This window comes from Callionymus lyra, chromosome 7 (assembly GCF_982586985.1).
Source record: "Callionymus lyra chromosome 7, fCalLyr1.hap1.1, whole genome shotgun sequence".
Lineage (NCBI taxonomy): Eukaryota > Metazoa > Chordata > Actinopteri > Syngnathiformes > Callionymidae > Callionymus > Callionymus lyra.
This window is the reverse complement of record NC_141824.1, coordinates 26,975,790-26,993,915: the sequence shown is the minus strand read 5'-3', so window position 1 is coordinate 26,993,915 and position 18,126 is coordinate 26,975,790. Positions and strand designations below refer to the sequence as shown.

General features: G+C 34.3%; 4 protein-coding genes across 4 annotated transcripts; all 4 read left to right on the top strand.

Annotated features, from left to right (window-relative positions):
* The first annotated feature begins 1,376 nt into the window (after positions 1 to 1,376).
* Positions 1,377 to 2,345, top strand: LOC148075838 (olfactory receptor 52K2-like). Its single transcript, XM_087796053.1, has one exon. The coding sequence runs from the start codon at positions 1,377 to 1,379 to the stop codon at positions 2,343 to 2,345; it is 969 nt and encodes a 322-aa protein (XP_087652179.1).
* A 2,660-nt stretch (positions 2,346 to 5,005) lies between these two features.
* Positions 5,006 to 5,974, top strand: LOC148075837 (olfactory receptor 2H1-like). The gene has a single exon (XM_087796052.1). It carries the CDS (start codon positions 5,006 to 5,008, stop codon positions 5,972 to 5,974), a length of 969 nt encoding a protein of 322 aa, XP_087652178.1.
* Positions 5,975 to 8,625: 2,651 nt separating this feature from the next.
* On the top strand, positions 8,626 to 9,594 carry LOC148075836 (olfactory receptor 52K2-like). The gene has a single exon (XM_087796049.1). The coding sequence runs from the start codon at positions 8,626 to 8,628 to the stop codon at positions 9,592 to 9,594; it is 969 nt and encodes a 322-aa protein (XP_087652175.1).
* Positions 9,595 to 12,970: 3,376 nt separating this feature from the next.
* On the top strand, positions 12,971 to 13,891 carry LOC148075835 (olfactory receptor 52B2-like). Its single transcript, XM_087795581.1, has one exon. The coding sequence runs from the start codon at positions 12,971 to 12,973 to the stop codon at positions 13,889 to 13,891; it is 921 nt and encodes a 306-aa protein (XP_087651707.1).
* Positions 13,892 to 18,126: the final 4,235 nt, after the last annotated feature.

Genomic DNA, 18,126 nt, shown 5'->3' with positions numbered 1-18,126 from the left:
CAGGATCTGTCATTGTAAGTTTTAATTACAATAATAATTATAAAAATTATAGTAGGGATTGATGTACCATTTATCAAATTGTAATTACAATTGTACATCATGCAACACCTTGTGTCTACACGTTAATAAGTTGATCTCATGTCTCAGTCACACACAAACTGTTTGCAAATGCAGGTTTGGTTAAAATTAAGTTACTTAATAAGTTTGAAACCATCAGCATTCTGGCCATTTTATGCCCTTAAAATGACAATCTGCATCTTTGCACAATGTCCAAAAAATGCCCAAATTTAAAGAGAAACAACACAAAACATATAGTGTTGACATTCTCACTCTGCTACCTTATAGTAGGTTTGTAGCTGGGAAAAGTTCCAGCCCCTTACAAACTCATAAACAGAATAAGCTTGATGAAACAAATGACAAGAATGTAAAATAATTTATACAAAAATGAGTGTCTTAAATGCTACACACATGAATTCATTTGCATGATACGACAACAAAACAACAACAACAACTTGAAAAGCAATATGTTGGTTCATTGAAAGGAAAAGTGAGAATAAGGGGCAGACAAAACAGTTCATCACTCAGCTTGCAAATCATTTCTATCTTCTAGGATAAAGACACAAACCGATATCAACAGATGAGATGAGATTGAAATAAACAACAACATTGGTATCTTCAGCAAATATCAGATGAAGGACATGTTTAATAATCAAGAGGAAATGAGATACTTTGATAGTCCTCAACAAGTCCTCATCTTTCCATCAGCTTCTGGTCAGAGTTGTTTTGATTAATATGCCATGAAACCAGAACGATATAAATGATTCATTCAAATTCAAAATGTTAAGTTTCCCCAAAATATACTGGAATTGTAACTGATGTTATATATTCTATATCCCTGTATATATATATGTATGAGCCACAAATTATATTTATACCTTACGTAAAGTGGAAACCTTCAAGGTTAGTAAAATACATTTTTTAAGTGGTTTATTTTAGTTACAAGTTCAAAAAATTGTATGTCTATGTGCAATAAAAACTAAAAACATAAAGCAACAATAACATGTGAAAAGCTAAGATAAAAAAGCAATTATATGACATCAGTATTCCCTACTTAAAGTTATCAAAAATAAACCAACAGAGGTGGCACAACATCCATGGTGGAAAATTGTCACGTGACTAAAAGCTTAGAAAGAATGACGTCATTCCATATTTCTCTGCGTCGCTCTTAGGCGTTTGAATCTATAAAAGAACAGATCTGAAGCCCTCACCATCCAGAACTGAACAGACAACAGGTGGTGAGATATCATTTATCAATACTTGAGTGTCAATTTTGGATGATAAGATGTTTCTTCTTCTCTGTGCAGTGGGCATCGGCCATGGATATGATCAACGATGCCGCAGCTACAAACACAAGTGTAGCCGCTGATGCTTTTCTAACAATGGAAGACTTGGGTATAGCAGATGTGTTTGTCTATCCAGTGTTTGTGATTGGCACCCTCACATATCTACTCATCATGCTTTTTAACTGCCTGGTGTTGGCCAGCATCACTTTGTGCAAACAGCTGCACTCGCCCATGTTCCTCCTGCTCTACAACCTTCAGATCAGCGACATGTTTGGCGCCTCAGCCTTCTTCCCACACTTTCTGTTCAGTGTTGTGACACGAGACCGAAGCATTTCCTTTCCTGCTTGTATCATCCAAACATTTTTGATTCATGCTTATGGAACCGCTAACTTTCTGACCTTGAGCTTCATGGCTTATGACCGCTACATTGCTATATGTCACCCTTTGAAATACAAAACCATCATGAGTCCAAGTAAGTTGGTAAAAATGATTCTTCTTATATGGTTCTTCTCAATATCCCCAATTCTTATCTTAATTTTAATGCAGAGACAGTTGAAATACTGCAGGACCCATATTGTGGATGTTTTTTGTAACAATCCATCCATAGTGAGAATGTCATGTGGAAACACCCGCAACATTAGCTACTACGGCATGATATCAAACATTATCTACCAAACATCCAGTCTGTGTATTTTATTATTCACCTACGGGCAAATACTTCGCAGGTGCATCTTGACCAACACGTCGGACACCTGGAACAAAGCCATTCTGACTTGTGGAACACATTTGGCTGTCTACCTCCTTCTGGAGATAAACGTTTTGATCACACTTGTTAGCCATAGATTAGAGATTGTATCACCAAACATAAGGAAAGCTCTGGGAGTATCCATTGTTGTTTTCCCTCCTCTTTTGGACCCACTAATCTATGGTTTAAGAACCAAGCAGCTCAAGGAAGGCATCATGATGATCATAAGAAGAGCTTTAATTGCTAAAAGGTTGTGAAATTACAAAATGAGAATTGTATCTCAATAGCACTACTTTCCAGTATAGGTTAAATGAGTGTATGAAATAAGAGAGAAAATAATAATTACAAATAACTACAGTAATAATGTTATAAATGTTCCTGACTTGTAAGTTCAGTTGATGTTCATTTAGTGTTTGTTAATGTTTTAATGTGTCCTTTAAGTTCAATTCAATGTATTTATTCCTTAGATCTATGTTGAGCCAAAAACAGTGTACTATATGAATAATATTACAGTTCTTTATACTGTTTTGGTGACTCAATTTATTCCAAAGGAAAACGTTGTAAAAGTGAAAAAAAAGTTTCAGTTCAGGTGCTGTGTAAAATATTTTGTTATTTTATATGTTCTGTCTGATTGTAGTTAAAATAAATATTGTGAGATAAATTCAACGTGTTTGTAAACTATTCTCAATTCATATTTTGTTCAATATATTCTTATATGGTTCTGTTACAATATCAGTGTTTCTTATTCCTTTCATTCAAAACCTATATGTTCATATAATGTATTTATTGTTGTTAAATGAATAAAAAATCCTCCTCTCTACATTTATTGTTTGGCTTCACACTTGTTATTTGCTTTACTTAAGTCCTAACTGTACATTTTTGATTTTGCAGTTTCTTGCGTTATTGCACTGCCAAACATACTATACTTTGTCCATATTAAGCACGTCACCAAGACAATATAAAATACACATTTTGGACCCTTTTCTCAAACTGCAGCCCACAAGCCATTTGAGATGTTCTGCAGCCCTCTGTGTGATTTCTTTTAGAATATAGACTTTATTTTATTGTCATTGCACAGAAGAACACAGCAGTGAAACTGGCAACACATTTTTAAATGATTCTTCTTATGATTGTTAGTGAGCAAGAGACTCCATCTAAGTAAGCAAGTAATCATTATTTGTTAACAGTGTTAAATGGTAAAGGAATAAAGATTGTCTCTGAATCAAAGAAAAATAATAACAAGTTAATAAATTGAAATAAAAAAAAAAATACCATAAACTTTATATTGAAGTAGTATAAATACAGTATGTTAAGTAAGTATTTTTTTTAATAATTATGAAAGTGTTTGTAATGCAAAAACATGATGACACAAAGCCATATATATAGCCAAATTCAAACATGTCAATAACTGAGAACATCAACAATGACCCATGCGGATTTATCTCCAACACAAAATTAGCAAAGTTTCACCAGCATAAACATTCTATACAGAAAGTTTCTCTTATTTCACTTATTTCATTTACCAAATATATTTGTTTTCCAAACATGAATATTAGATTTTAGTTTTTCATTCATTATTCTATAAATCATCATTATATTATTGCGACAAGAGTGTGTAAATAATCAAACTAGATTTTCAGGATCTGTCATTGTAAGTTTTAATGACAATAATAATTATAAAAATTATAGTAGGGATTGATGTACCATTTATCAAATTGTAATTACAATTGTACATCATGCAACACCTTGTGTCTACACGTTAATAAGTTGATCTCATGTCTCAGTCACACACAAACTGTTTGCAAATGCAGGTTTGGTTAAAATTAAGTTACTTAATAAGTTTGAAACCATCAGCATTCTGGCCATTTTATGCCCTTAAAATGACAATCTGCATCTTTGCACAATGTCCAAAAAATGCCCAAATTTAAAGAGAAACAGCACAAAACGTATAGTGATGACATTCTCACTCTGATGGACCCCCTTGTAGTAGGTTTGTAGCTGGGAAAAGTTCCAGCCCCTTACAAACTCATAAACAGAATAAGCTTGATAAAACAAATGACAAGAATGTAATATAATTTATACAAAAATGAGTGTCTTAAATGCTACACACATGAATTCATTTGCATGATACGACAAGAAAACAACAACAACAACTTAAAGCAATATGTTGGTTCATTGAAAGGAAAAGTGAGAATAAGGGGCAGACAAAACAGTTCATCACTCAGCTTGCATATCATTTCTATCTTCTACGATAAAGACACAACATTGGTAACTTCAGCAAATATCAGATGAAGGACATGTTCAATAATCAAGAGGAAATGAGATACTTTGATAGTCCTCAACAAGTCCTCATCTTTCCATCAGCTTCTGGTCAGAGTTGTTTTGATTAATTTGCCATGAACCCAGAACGATATAAATGATTCATTCAAATTCAAAATGTTGAGTTTCCCCAAAATATACTGGAATTGTAACTGATGTTATATATTCTATATATATATATTCTATATATACATATATATATATATATATATATATATATTATATTAAAAAAAAACTGTATGTCTATGTGCAATAAAAACTAAAAACATATAGCAACAATAACATGTGAAAAGCTAAGATAAAAAAGCAATTATATGACGTTAGTATTCCCTACTTAAAGTTATAAAAAATAAACCAACAGAGGTGGCACAACATCCATGGTGGAAAACTGTCACGTGACTAAAAGCTAAAAAGAATGACGTCATTCCATATTTCTCTGCGTCGCTCTTAAGAGTTTGAATCTATAAAAGACCAGATCTGAAGCCCTCACCATCCAGAACTGAACAGACAACAGGTGGTGAGATATCATTTATCAATACTTGAGTGTCAATTTTGGATGATAAGATGTTTCTTCTTCTCTGTGCAGTGGGCATCGGCCATGGATATGATCAACGATGCCGCAGCTACAAACACAAGTGTAGCCGCTGATGCTTTTCTAACAATGGAAGACTTGGGTATAGCAGATGTGTTTGTCTATCCAGTGTTTGTGATTGGCACCCTCACATATCTACTCATCATGCTTTTTAACTGCCTGGTGTTGGCCAGCATCACTTTGTGCAAACAGCTCCACTCGCCCATGTTCCTCCTGCTCTACAACCTTCCGATCAGCGACATGTTGGGCGCCTCAGCCTTCTTCCCACACTTTCTGTTCAGTGTTGTGACACGAGACCGAATCATTTCCTTTCCTGCTTGTATCATCCAAACATTTTTGATTCATACTTATGGAACGGCTAACTTGCTGACCTTGAGCTTCATGGCTTATGACCGCTACATTGCTATATGTCACCCTTTGAAATACAAAACCATCATTAATCCAAGTAAGTTGGTAAAAATGATTCTTCTTATATGGTTCTTCTCAATATCCCCAATTCTTATCATGGTTTTAATGCAGAGACAGTTGAAATACTGCAGGACCCATATCGTGGATTTTTATTGCAACAATCCATCCATAGTGAGAATGTCATGTGGAAACACCCGCAACATTAGCTACTACGGCATGATATCAAACATTATCTACCAAACATCCAGTCTGTGTATTTTATTATTCACCTACGGGCAAATATTTCGCATGTGCATCTTGACCAACACGTCGGACACCTGGAACAAAGCCATTCAGACTTGTGGAACACATTTGGCTGTCTACCTCCTTCTGGAGATAAATGCTTTGATCACAATTGTTAGCCATAGATTAGAGATTGTATCACCAAAAATAAGGAAAGCTCTAGGATTATCCATTGTTGTTTTCCCTCCTCTTTTGGACCCAATAATCTATGGACTAAGAACCAAGCAGCTCAAGGAAGGCATCATGATGATCATAAGAAGAGCTTTAATCTCTAAAAGGTTGTGAAATTACAAAATGAGAAATGTAACTCAATAGCACTACTTTCCAGTATAGGTTAAATGAGTGTATGAAATAAGAGAGAAAATAATAATTACAAATAACTGCATTAATAATGTTATAAATATTCCTGACTTGTAAGTTCGGTTGATGTTCATTTAGTGTTTGTTAATGTTTTAATGTGTCCTTTCAGTTCATTTCAATGTATTTATTCCTTAGATTTATGTCGAGCCAAAAATAGTGTACTATATGAAAAATCTTACAGTTCTCTATACTGTTTTGGTGACTCAATTTATTCCAAAGGAAAACGTTGTAAAAGTGAAAAAAAAGTTTCAGTTCAGGTGCTGTGTAAAATATTTTGTTATTTTATATGTTCTGTCTGATGGTAGTTAAAATAAATATTGTGAGATAAATTCAACGTGTTTGTAAACTATTCTCAATTCATATTTTGTTCAATATATTCCAGATTTACATTGCGGTTATTAATTATAGAAAACACAATATTTCTAAAGGCAATTTATTATTGTAATTCGTATATGATTCTGTTACAATATCAGTGTTTACTTATTCCTTTAATTCAGAACCTATATGTTCATATAATGTATTTATTGTTGTTAAATGAATAAAAAAATCCTCCTCTCTATATTTATTGTTTGGCTTCACACTTGTTATTTTCTTTACTTGAGTCTTAACTGTACATTTTTGATTTTGCAGTTCCTTGCTTGATCGCACTGCCTCGACAAACACAGGGTAATAGAATTTATACTTTGTCCATATTAAGCACGTCACCAAGACAATATAAAATACACATGTTGGACCCCTTTATCAAACCTGCAGTACACAAGCGATTTGAGATGTTCTGCAGCCCTCTGTGTGATTTATTTTAGAATTTAGACTTTATTTTATTGCCATTGCACAGAAGAACACAGCAGTGAAACTGGCAACACATTTTTAAATGATTCTTCTTATGATTGTTAGTGAGCAAGAGACTCCATCTAAGTAAGTAAGTAAGTAATTATTATTTGTAAACATTATTAAATGGTAAAGGAATAAAGATCATCTCTGGATCAAAGAAAAATAACAACAAGTTAATAAATCGGAAAAAAAACACATACACTTTATATTGAAGTATGTTTTTTTTTTTATAATTATGAAAGTGTTTGTAATGCAAAAACATAATGACACAAAGTCAAATAAAGCCATATATATAGCCAAATTCAAACATGTCAATAACTGAGATCATCAACAATGACCCATGCGGATTTATCTCTGATAGCCATGGCGTTTGAGTTCAAGACCCCAGTTTCCTCATTTTATGCTGCTCCAACACAAATCATCATTATATTATTGCAACAAGAGTGTGTAAATAATCAAACTAGATTTTCAGGATCTGTCATTGTAAGTTTTAATGACAATAATAATTATAAAAATTATAGTAGGGATTGATGTACCATTTATCAAATTGTAATTACAATTGTACATCATGCAACACCTTGTGTCTACACGTTAATAAGTTGATCTCATGTCCCAGTCACACACAAACTGTTTGCAAATGCAGGTTTGGTTGAAATTAAGTTATTTAATTAGTTTGAAACCATCAGCATTCTGGCCATTTCAGGCCCTTAAAATGACAATCTGCATCTTTGCACAATGTCCAAAAAATGCCCAAATTTAAAGAGAAACAACACAAAACGTATAGTGATGACATTCTCACTCTGATGGACCCCCTTGTAGTAGGTTTGTAGCTGGGAAAAGTTCCAGCCCCTTACAAACTCATAAACAGAATAAGCTTGATGAAACAAATGACAAGAATGTAATATAATTTATACAAAAATGAGTGTCTTAAATGCTACACACATGAATTCATTTGCATGATACGACAAGAAAACAACAACAACAACTTAAAGCAATATGTTGGTTCATTGAAAGGAAAAGTGAGAATAAGGGGCAGACAAAACAGTTCATCACTCAGCTTGCATATCATTTCTATCTTCTACGATAAAGACACAACATTGGTAACTTCAGCAAATATCAGATGAAGGACATGTTCAATAATCAAGAGGAAATGAGATACTTTGATAGTCCTCAACAAGTCCTCATCTTTCCATCAGCTTCTGGTCAGAGTTGTTTTGATTAATTTGCCATGAACCCAGAACGATATAAATGATTCATTCAAATTCAAAATGTTGAGTTTCCCCAAAATATACTGGAATTGTAACTGATGTTATATATTCTATATATATATATTCTATATATACATATATATATATATATATATATATTATATTTAAAAAAAACTGTATGTCTATGTGCAATAAAAACTAAAAACATATAGCAACAATAACATGTGAAAAGCTAAGATAAAAAAGCAATTATATGACGTTAGTATTCCCTACTTAAAGTTATAAAAAAGAAACCAACAGAGGTGGCACAACATCCATGGTGGAAAACTGTCACGTGACTAAAAGCTAAAAAGAATGACGTCATTCCATATTTCTCTGCGTCGCTCTTAGGAGTTTGAATCTATAAAAGACCAGATCTGAAGCCCTCACCATCCAGAACTGAACAGACAACAGGTGGTGAGATATCATTTATCAATACTTGAGTGTCAATTTTGGATGATAAGATGTTTCTTCTTCTCTGTGCAGTGGGCATCGGCCATGGATATGATCAACGATGCCGCAGCTACAAACACAAGTGTAGCCGCTGATGCTTTTCTAACAATGGAAGACTTGGGTATAGCAGATGTGTTTGTCTATCCAGTGTTTGTGATTGGCACCCTCACATATCTACTCATCATGCTTTTTAACTGCCTGGTGTTGGCCAGCATCACTTTGTGCAAACAGCTGCACTCGCCCATGTTCATCCTGCTCTACAACCTTCCGATCAGCGACATGTTGGGCGCCTCAGCCTTCTTCCCACACTTTCTGTTCAGTGTTGTGACACGAGACCGAATCATTTCCTTTCCTGCTTGTATCATCCAAACATTTTTGATTCATGCTTATGGAACGGCTAACTTTCTGACCTTGAGCTTCATGGCTTATGACCGCTACATTGCTATATGTCACCCTTTGAAATACAACACCATCATGAGTCCAAGTAAGTTGGTAAAAATGATTCTTCTTATATGGTTCTTCTCAATATCCCCAATTCTTATCATGGTTTTAATGCAGAGACAGTTGAAATACTGCAGGACCCATATCGTGGATTTTTATTGCAACAATCCATCCATAGTGAGAATGTCATGTGGAAACACCCGCAACATTAGCTACTTCGGCATGATAGCAAACATTTTCTACCAAACATCCAGTCTGTGTATTTTATTATTCACCTACGGGCAAATATTTCGCATGTGCATCTTGACCAACACGTCGGACACCTGGAACAAAGCCATTTTGACTTGTGGAACACATTTGGCTGTCTACCTCCTTCTGGAGATAAACGTTTTGATCACACTTGTTAGCCATAGATTAGAGATTGTATCACCAAACATAAGGAAAGCTCTGGGATTATCCATTGTTGTTTTCCCTCCTCTTTTGGACCCACTAATCTATGGTTTAAGAACCAAGCAGCTCAAGGAAGGCATCATGATGATCATAAGAAGAGCTTTAATCGCTAAAAGGTTGTGAAATTACAAAATGAGAATTGTATCTCAATATCACTACTTTCCAGTATAGGTTAAATGAGTGTATGAAATAAGAGAGAAAATAATAATTACAAATAACTACAGTAATAATGTTATACATTTTCCTGACTTGTAAGTTCGGTTGATGTTCATTTAGTGTTTGTTAATGTTTTAATGTGTCCTTTAAGTTCAATTCAATGTATTTATTCCTTAGCTTTATGTTGAGCCAAAAACAGTGTACTATATGAATAATATTACAGTTCTTTATACTGTTTTGGTGACTCAATTTATTCCAAAGGAAAACGTTGTAAAAGTGAAAAAAAAGTTTCAGTTCAGGTGCTGTGTAAAATATTTTGTTATTTTATATGTTCTGTCTGATTGTAGTTAAAATAAATATTGTGAGATAAATTCAACGTGTTTGTAAACTATTCTCAATTCATATTTTGTTCAATATATTCTTATATGGTTCTGTTACAATATCAGTGTTTCTTATTCCTTTCATTCAAAACCTATATGTTCATATAATGTATTTATTGTTGTTAAATGAATAAAAAATCCTCCTCTCTACATTTATTGTTTGGCTTCACACTTTTGATTTTGCAGTTTCTTGCGTTATTGCACTGCCAAACATACTATACTTTGTCCATATTAAGCACGTCACCAAGACAATATAAAATACACATTTTGGACCCTTTTCTCAAACTGCAGCCCACAAGCCATTTGAGATGTTCTGCAGCCCTCTGTGTGATTTCTTTTAGAATTTAGACTTTATTTTATTGTCATTGCACAGAAGAACACAGCAGTGAAACTGGCAACACATTTTTAAATGATTCTTCTTATGATTGTTAGTGAGCAAGAGACTCCATCTAAGTAAGCAAGTAATCATTATTTGTTAACAGTGTTAAATGGTAAAGGAATAAAGATCGTCTCTGAATCAAAGAAAAATAATAACAAGTTAATAAATTGAAATAAAAAAAAATACCATAAACTTTATATTGAAGTAGTATAAATACAGTATGTTAAGTAAGTATTTTTTTTTAATAATTATGAAAGTGTTTGTAATGCAAAAACATGATGACACAAAGCCATATATATAGCCAAATTCAAACCTGTCAATAACTGAGAACATCAACAATGACCCATGCGGATTTATCTCCAACACAAAATTAGCAAAGTTTCACCAGCATAAACATTCTATACAGAAAGTTTCTCTTATTTCACTTATTTCATTTACCAAATATATTTGTTTTCCAAACATGAATATTAGATTTTAGTTTTTCATTCATTATTCTATAAATCATCATTATATTATTGCGACAAGAGTGTGTAAATAATCAAACTAGATTTTCAGGATCTGTCATTGTAAGTTTTAATTACAATAATAATTATAAAAATTATAGTAGGGATTGATGTACCATTTATCAAATTGTAATTACAATTGTACATCATGCAACACCATGCGTCTACACATAAATAAGTTGATCTCATGTCTCAGTCACACACAAACTGTTTGCAAATGCAGGTTTGGTTGAAATTAAGTTATTTAATTAGTTTGAAACCATCAGCATTCTGGCCATTTTATGCCCTTAAAATGACAATCTGCATCTTTGCACAATGTCCAAAAAATGCCCAAATTTAAAGAGAAACAACACAAAACATATAGTGATGACATTCTCACTCTGATGGACCCCCTTGTAGTAGGTTTGTAGCTGGGAAAAGTTCCAGCCCCTTACAAACTCATAAACAGAATAAGCTTGATGAAACAAATGACAAGAATGTAAAATAATTTATACAAAAATGAGTGTCTTAAATGCTACACACATGAATTCATTTGCATGATACGACAACAAAACAACAACAACAACTTGAAAAGCAATATGTTGGTTCATTGAAAGGAAAAGTGAGAATAAGGGGCAGACAAAACAGTTCATCACTCAGCTTGCATATCATTTCTATCTTCTAGGATAAAGACACAAACCGATATCAACAGATCAGTTGAGATTGAAATAAACAACAACATTGGTAACTTCAGCAAATATCAGAGAAAGGACATGTTTAATAATCGAAAGGAAATGAGATACTTTGATAGTCCTCAACAAGTCCTCATCTTTCCATCAGCTTCTGGTCAGAGTTGTTTCATTCATTTGCTATGAACCCAGAACGATATAAGCGCTTCATTCAAATTCAAAATGTTTAGTTTCCCCAAAATATACTTCGATTGTAACTGATGACGTCATTATATTTGGCAAAATGTATAGAACTGCACTGAAACTCCAACAGCTTTTTAAATAAAAGAAACAAAATTTCTAAATACATCTACCTGGAATGAAATTTGAACAGTGTTAAATATTTTTATTGTACTTTTAAATCAGCACTAACCCTTGTGGTTGGTTACTTTCTCGATATCAGTTTAAATAATTTTCTATCAAGACCACGTGCTGATTTTGAGCTAAAAGTCTTACTGCTTATATAATAAAAAATATTGTTTTGTTTTTTTATTCCTTACCAAGTAAAAATAAAGAAAAGTTTATGAAAATTGATTGTAAGACAATTTATGGTAATATATAAGTAGACGTTTGTTTTCTAATTGAGTTACTCAATAATTTCTTGGAAACTCCCTGGAGCTCGCTTCATCTGAAGATACATATCTAGAGGCTCTAGAGCACACCTGGGCAAAGTGTGGCCCGGGGGCCCCATGTGGCCCTTTGACTGTATTCATGCGGCCCTCAAGAGGTCAGAGAAGAACATAGACATTATTTCCGTCTGGCTTACAATTTAATATTGTGTTTATTGTATTGTATTAACTCTAAATATATATATATATTTGTTTTTCATTTCTGATTTTTTTGTTTTTACTTTTATGAAAATTTCTTGCCCATCGAAATGATTGACATCATATTTAGAGAAATAAGTTATTTTCCCATCAGTGTCATTTACATGAAAGGTTTATAAAAGTGTTTTACACAGCCAGGTTTATTTTATGCTGACATTTCTTTCTTTATTATTCTTACTTACTTTGTATTTTCAAAGTTTTTCTGTCATATTTTAGCTCTTCGCTCCTCTCCTTTGGATTGACGGCCCCTCACAACAGTCACAGTATATCATGTGGCCCCAGAGGAAATTTAATTGCCCACCCCTGCTCTAGAGGGATGATTGACATCAACATTTACTCCTATATAAACCTGAATACTTCTAGTCTGGGCAGCAATTGCTCTCAGTGTAGTGATGAATGTATGTGCTCTTGTTTGACATGTCATGTTTTGTTGAGGCATTTCTCCGTGTTTTGAGTCTTTCCCGTGGTGAGTAATCGGAATATTCTGCTCATATATTAATACTTACTGCTTTGTAAAATATTTAATATTTTCAGGATCAGAGAGAAAATGGACAGCCTGCACAACGATTCACATTTGATATTCCCTCCATTGGACTTAAAGGCTGAAGCAGTCTTTCCTGCGTTTCTCTTTGCAACTTTATGCTACTTGATCATTCTTTTCTGCAACCTTACGCTCATCATCGTCATTGTGATGAAAAAAAGTCTACACCAGCCCATGTATCTCATTCTGCTCAACCTCCCCATTAACGACATCATAGGTTCTACTGCGTTCTTCACAGAATTCATCAGGCGAATTCTGAGTGGCAGCAGGTCCATCATCTACTCCTCATGCGTGACCCAAGCGTTTCTCATCCACATCTATGCTGCCGCCACCATTCTTATTCTCACAGCGATGGCCTATGACAGATACGTCGCCATATGTTTTCCTCTGAAGTACAACACGTTGATGACATACACACATGTCATGAGAGTTATTCTCGCTGTATGGCTGCTGTGTGTGTTGATGATAGGTTTGCTTTTCTTCTTGCTTCTGCGTCTTCCTCGCTGTGGAACTCACTTGAGGCTTCTGTACTGTGACAACCCGTCGCTCTTAGCTCTGGTCTGCGCCGACACCACCATCAACAACATTTTTGGCCTCCTTATTGTCGCCGTCACACAGGTTTTTGCCAACGCAATCATTTTGTACACATACCTGAGCATCCTAATCACCTGTTTTAGGTCCAAACGGTCAGACACAAAAACCAAAGCGCTTCAGACTTGTGCTACGCATCTGACTGTTTACTTGCTGCTGGAGTGTCTGGGGTTGTTTACCATTATATCATACAGAATTAAGGGCATTTCACCACGATTGAGGATGTTTTTTGGGGCATGGGCGTTAATCTTCCCACCAGCAATCAATCCTGTTATCTACGGGCTTAAAACCAAAGAGATACGGGAAAAAATATTACAACTCTTTAGAAGGAAATGAGAAAATAATTAGTAATTACTATGAGTAGTTAATAATGTGTATTTAAAATTGTTTTGATCTATTTGTCACACGAAGGGCTACAACGTATATGAAGGTTTATATTATGTTTATAAAATACAATGACTCACTTCAGCTGTGTTTTCAAGCGCACGTTACATGCTTGCATTACTTTTTACCAACTTAATTTTGTTTGTGGAGTATGTGTTTTTAGTATTGATAATGTATGCCTGAAAAAGGACAAGTATGCAGGTTATATAGGTATACAGATTGTGGAAAGGGTGGAAAAACTAAATCATGAATAAGGTAAAATAGACTTTGATTTAAATACAGATTTTGTTTGTATTTGTCATTAGTTTAGTTTCGTTGTTTTTCCCCTTTTCCTTGAAATGCATTTACTTGTCAGGTTTGGCTGAGAAATAGATAGGTTTCTGTCTGCAGAGGAAATCTTGAGTACTTTTAAATGGAACTCCCTCAATGTTTCTATTTCTTCTAAGAAACAATTGTTTGCTTCTTTGCTTAACAAGTTTACTTGTCTGCTCTTCAGTGTTTTAAAGAAACCGAATGTAAGTGAGAATTATCTAGATACAGAAATGACTTTCCTTTAAACTTCTAAATATTCATGTATATATTGTATACATTTAAACCATGTGCAATTATATATTCTCTGTATTCATCCAATAAGAATGTGTCCTTGAACTTTTGTAAATAAAACTACAATAAAATGAAATGAAAATGAATTTAACTTTTGCTGATTTATTGACCTCATATGTAACTTTATATGTGACTGCTCTTGACATATTGATTATATGCTGTCCACTGTTCTTGGTGATTTCCTGGGCTGTCCAAGCAGAAAGGAATATATTTAATCTGGGTATTTCAATTTTAAAGAGATCAAAATTTGATTGAATACCCTAAAGTAAAAAATATATATTTGCAATTACTAGTAGAGTCCTGAAGATGTCAGTCTCAGCAGGTACGGGGGAGGCTCGCTGGGAAAATGGCTTCTCGTTATGAGCGGGAACAATTCTCTACTCATATTCATGTAACTTGTAAAGGGATTCATAATTAAAGTAAATCTAAAACCTAAATGAAATGAACCGATAATCTATGTTGACCTGTTGACCGATCGTAATTCTTCCAATCGCTTCGCCAGAGTAGTTTGTGTGTGACGTCACATCCGTAAGACGACTTCCTCTATACAAGAAAAACTGAAATAAAAAATGTAAAAACCTTTTTTTTTTTACTATATTCAAGGTAAATCAATTTTTATTTTATTTAAAATATTAAATAAATACTATTTCTTTTATAGTTTTTTTTTTTGTTTGATTTTTTTCACATTATAGTTATTATTCAGCGTCTTTTTTCCCAGAATAGTCTGCATATCCAGAGCCTAGTAGAACTGCTTTTTTTTTCATCATGAACGACATCTAGAGTGGAGCTAAATGAAGGTTTTGGACTTGGATGTTTAATAAATTAAATCATAATGTAAATTATAATATCTAATTTCATTTAAAGGTGCCTTTAAAGAAATCCAAGGTCACCATACAGATACAGTTCAAACTGAAAATCACATTAAAACACATTTAGACATAAAAAGCAGCAATTAAAAGTTTATATCTAAGTTTATATTTCTACAAATTTAACTTGTTTCTGAGTTTGGGTGGCAATGAGTTCCAGAGGCTGAGTGCAGAGCGTCTGAATACTCTGCTCTCCTTGCAGGTGAGGGGTGGAGGGGAAAGAAAGGTGTCTGTGGTGCGGGAGGGGGTGTGAACATGGAGGAGATCGAAGAGAACGGGGGGAAGGTGGGTGGCTGAGGTTGTGTGGGCCTTGAATGACAAGAGGAGAACTTTGAACTAAAGGTAGAACTGAGTGATGTGTTAAATGGAGTGTGTTCTGGGGGTGATGCGGGCAGCAGAGCTCTGGATAATTGAAGTCTATTAAGACATTTTTCAGGGAGGCCTAAGAGTTATCCATGCGGGATGTGACCCGACTGGGAACGAGGAGGGAGGCAGCATGTGTAACATTATCATTGTTCTTGTCAGCAGTGTGCCAGGAGTGCTGTTGTCTAAACTCATAATTCGTGGATTAGATTACACCTGAACGCCTGAACTTCCCTAACACAAAAATGTAGATCTACCTAACATCAGGCACCCTGACATTGTGGGCTTGGTCACTGACCTCTGGTTCTCTGAAACAGGTGTGTTTGATGTGTAAAATTGTGGTTGGACAAAAATTATAGACTATTGTCTAATAAGTGAAAGAAAATAAATGAATTCATAGTTTGGTTAAAAAACAACCCATTGCTACAGGATCAATCATTTAAATTATCAGATTCATAAACATTTGGTTTAGAAAATGTTAATGTTGAATTTGTAAATAGGTGCTAAATTATTGGTGGTATTGACAAAAACATGCACATTTGTACATAGAATGAAATTATAAAAAATCTAATTATTCACAACACTTGATTCCTTTAGAATATTTTGACATATTCAAGACAACAGGAAATTAAAACAGTCAGTGAACGTATATTGGAGAAATATATTTTTATAATTTTTTTTTATTTTTTCATTTTTTTGTTCTCTCTGGTTTTTGCTCTTTCCTCTTGTTTTTTATCCACTACTAATCTTTAATGTTCATCATTCCTATTAAAAACAGGTTTATCTTAAATCAACATTTGCTCAAATTTCCTTAGTAAATGTTTACCTGTTGCTTGTTATGTTCCTGATCTAGCTTTTGTCCTCAGGGCATCAAAGTTGGTTTATGTTGAGGTAATTACAGTAATGACTTATTTGGTTTTAAGGGGTTGGTGCAGATATGAGATCTCTGGAGAGTTGAATCCTCAGTGTTCACTCAGCACTAATGAATCCCCGTGGCTCTGTTGTAACAAGCAGCACTAAACAGCAACAAATGTGTCTCAAAATACTCATGAGACACCAACATCATCTATGTCTCTGTTTGTTGTGATGTATGAATTATTTAAATAAATATATAAGAAAGAACCTTGAACCACTTAATAAAAATAAAGTTATTCTTAGTTTTAATTGTACGACTATTAAGGAGCTGATATTTATGTAATTGTAATTCTGGTAATAAATAACAAATTGTTAGGCTTGTTGTCAGTGCAGGCTTAAAGTGTGGGCCTCAAATCTAACCAGCCTTATCCGTGGTCTTTTAACCCTTGGATGTTGTGGAGTACAGTGTAAAGCTTGGATTTGTTGGAAAAGTCTGGGTAGACCAGTTCTGAACATCCGGTCAGGGTTCTTTCGTGAATCCAAGAAGCAGCCAAAGGTAGGAGGGGATAGTGCATGTGCTTTAATGAGGCTTTGGTGCCATAAAACAAAATGCCAAACCTGGGACTGACTACCACTTAAATCTCCTGTAGGTAATGGGAAAACGCCTAGCCAAGTGGGAGAACACGCTAGTGTTGGATTAAAATGATTATACACTATATGTTTATTTTCATGTCTTAACAGGAAGGAGCTGTCTTGCCTGCAGTTGATTCAGAACTCTGCAGCGAGAATTCTGACCCGCTCCACTAGAAGAACTCACATTTCTCCGATCCTTAAAACTCTTCACTGGCTTCCAGTTTCTTTCAGAATCAACTTTAAAATTCTGGTTCTTACTTTCAGAGCTATTCATGGTCAGGCTCCTCCTTACTTCAGTGATCTGATCCAGCCTTACACCCCAGCTCGGGCTCTGAGGTCTGTGGATCAGAATCTACTGATGGTTCCTCGGACACAGTTCAGGACCAGAGGAGAGAAATCCTTCAAGGCTGTTGATCCTAAGCTTTGGAAAGATCTTCCTCTCTCTTTGTGCTTGATGGAGTCTACTGACTCCTTTAAGAAACATCTTAAGAAGTTTTTATTTGTTCATGCTTTTCCTTGATTTTCTGGAACTCCTGTTGTATTATCAGTTTTATCTTGCCCTTTAAAGTAAATACCTTATTGAGTATTGTTTTGATTGTTTAAGCGCTTTGTGACCCTGGTCTGGAAAAGCGCTATACAAATAAAAATGACTTACTTACTTACGTATACGCCATACTTAAATTAATGCTAAAAGATAATCAAAATATAAAGTATAAACTACTCGCTTGATCTAAGAGCTTAAACGTTTCAATACACATTCACAATCAACATTTCACCCATGACTGATACACTGTTACAAGACAAGCTTGAAGCAGAATTAGAGATACGACACCGGTTATTTAAAACATCTGTTTATACTGCCAATCA

Excerpts from the sequence above, each read along its gene's own strand:
- LOC148075838 (XM_087796053.1), top strand. The coding sequence starts at position 1,377 with ATGGATATGATCAACGATGCCGCAGCTACAAACACAAGTGTAGCCGCT.
- LOC148075837 (XM_087796052.1), top strand. The coding sequence starts at position 5,006 with ATGGATATGATCAACGATGCCGCAGCTACAAACACAAGTGTAGCCGCT.
- LOC148075836 (XM_087796049.1), top strand. The coding sequence starts at position 8,626 with ATGGATATGATCAACGATGCCGCAGCTACAAACACAAGTGTAGCCGCT.
- LOC148075835 (XM_087795581.1), top strand. The coding sequence starts at position 12,971 with ATGGACAGCCTGCACAACGATTCACATTTGATATTCCCTCCATTGGAC.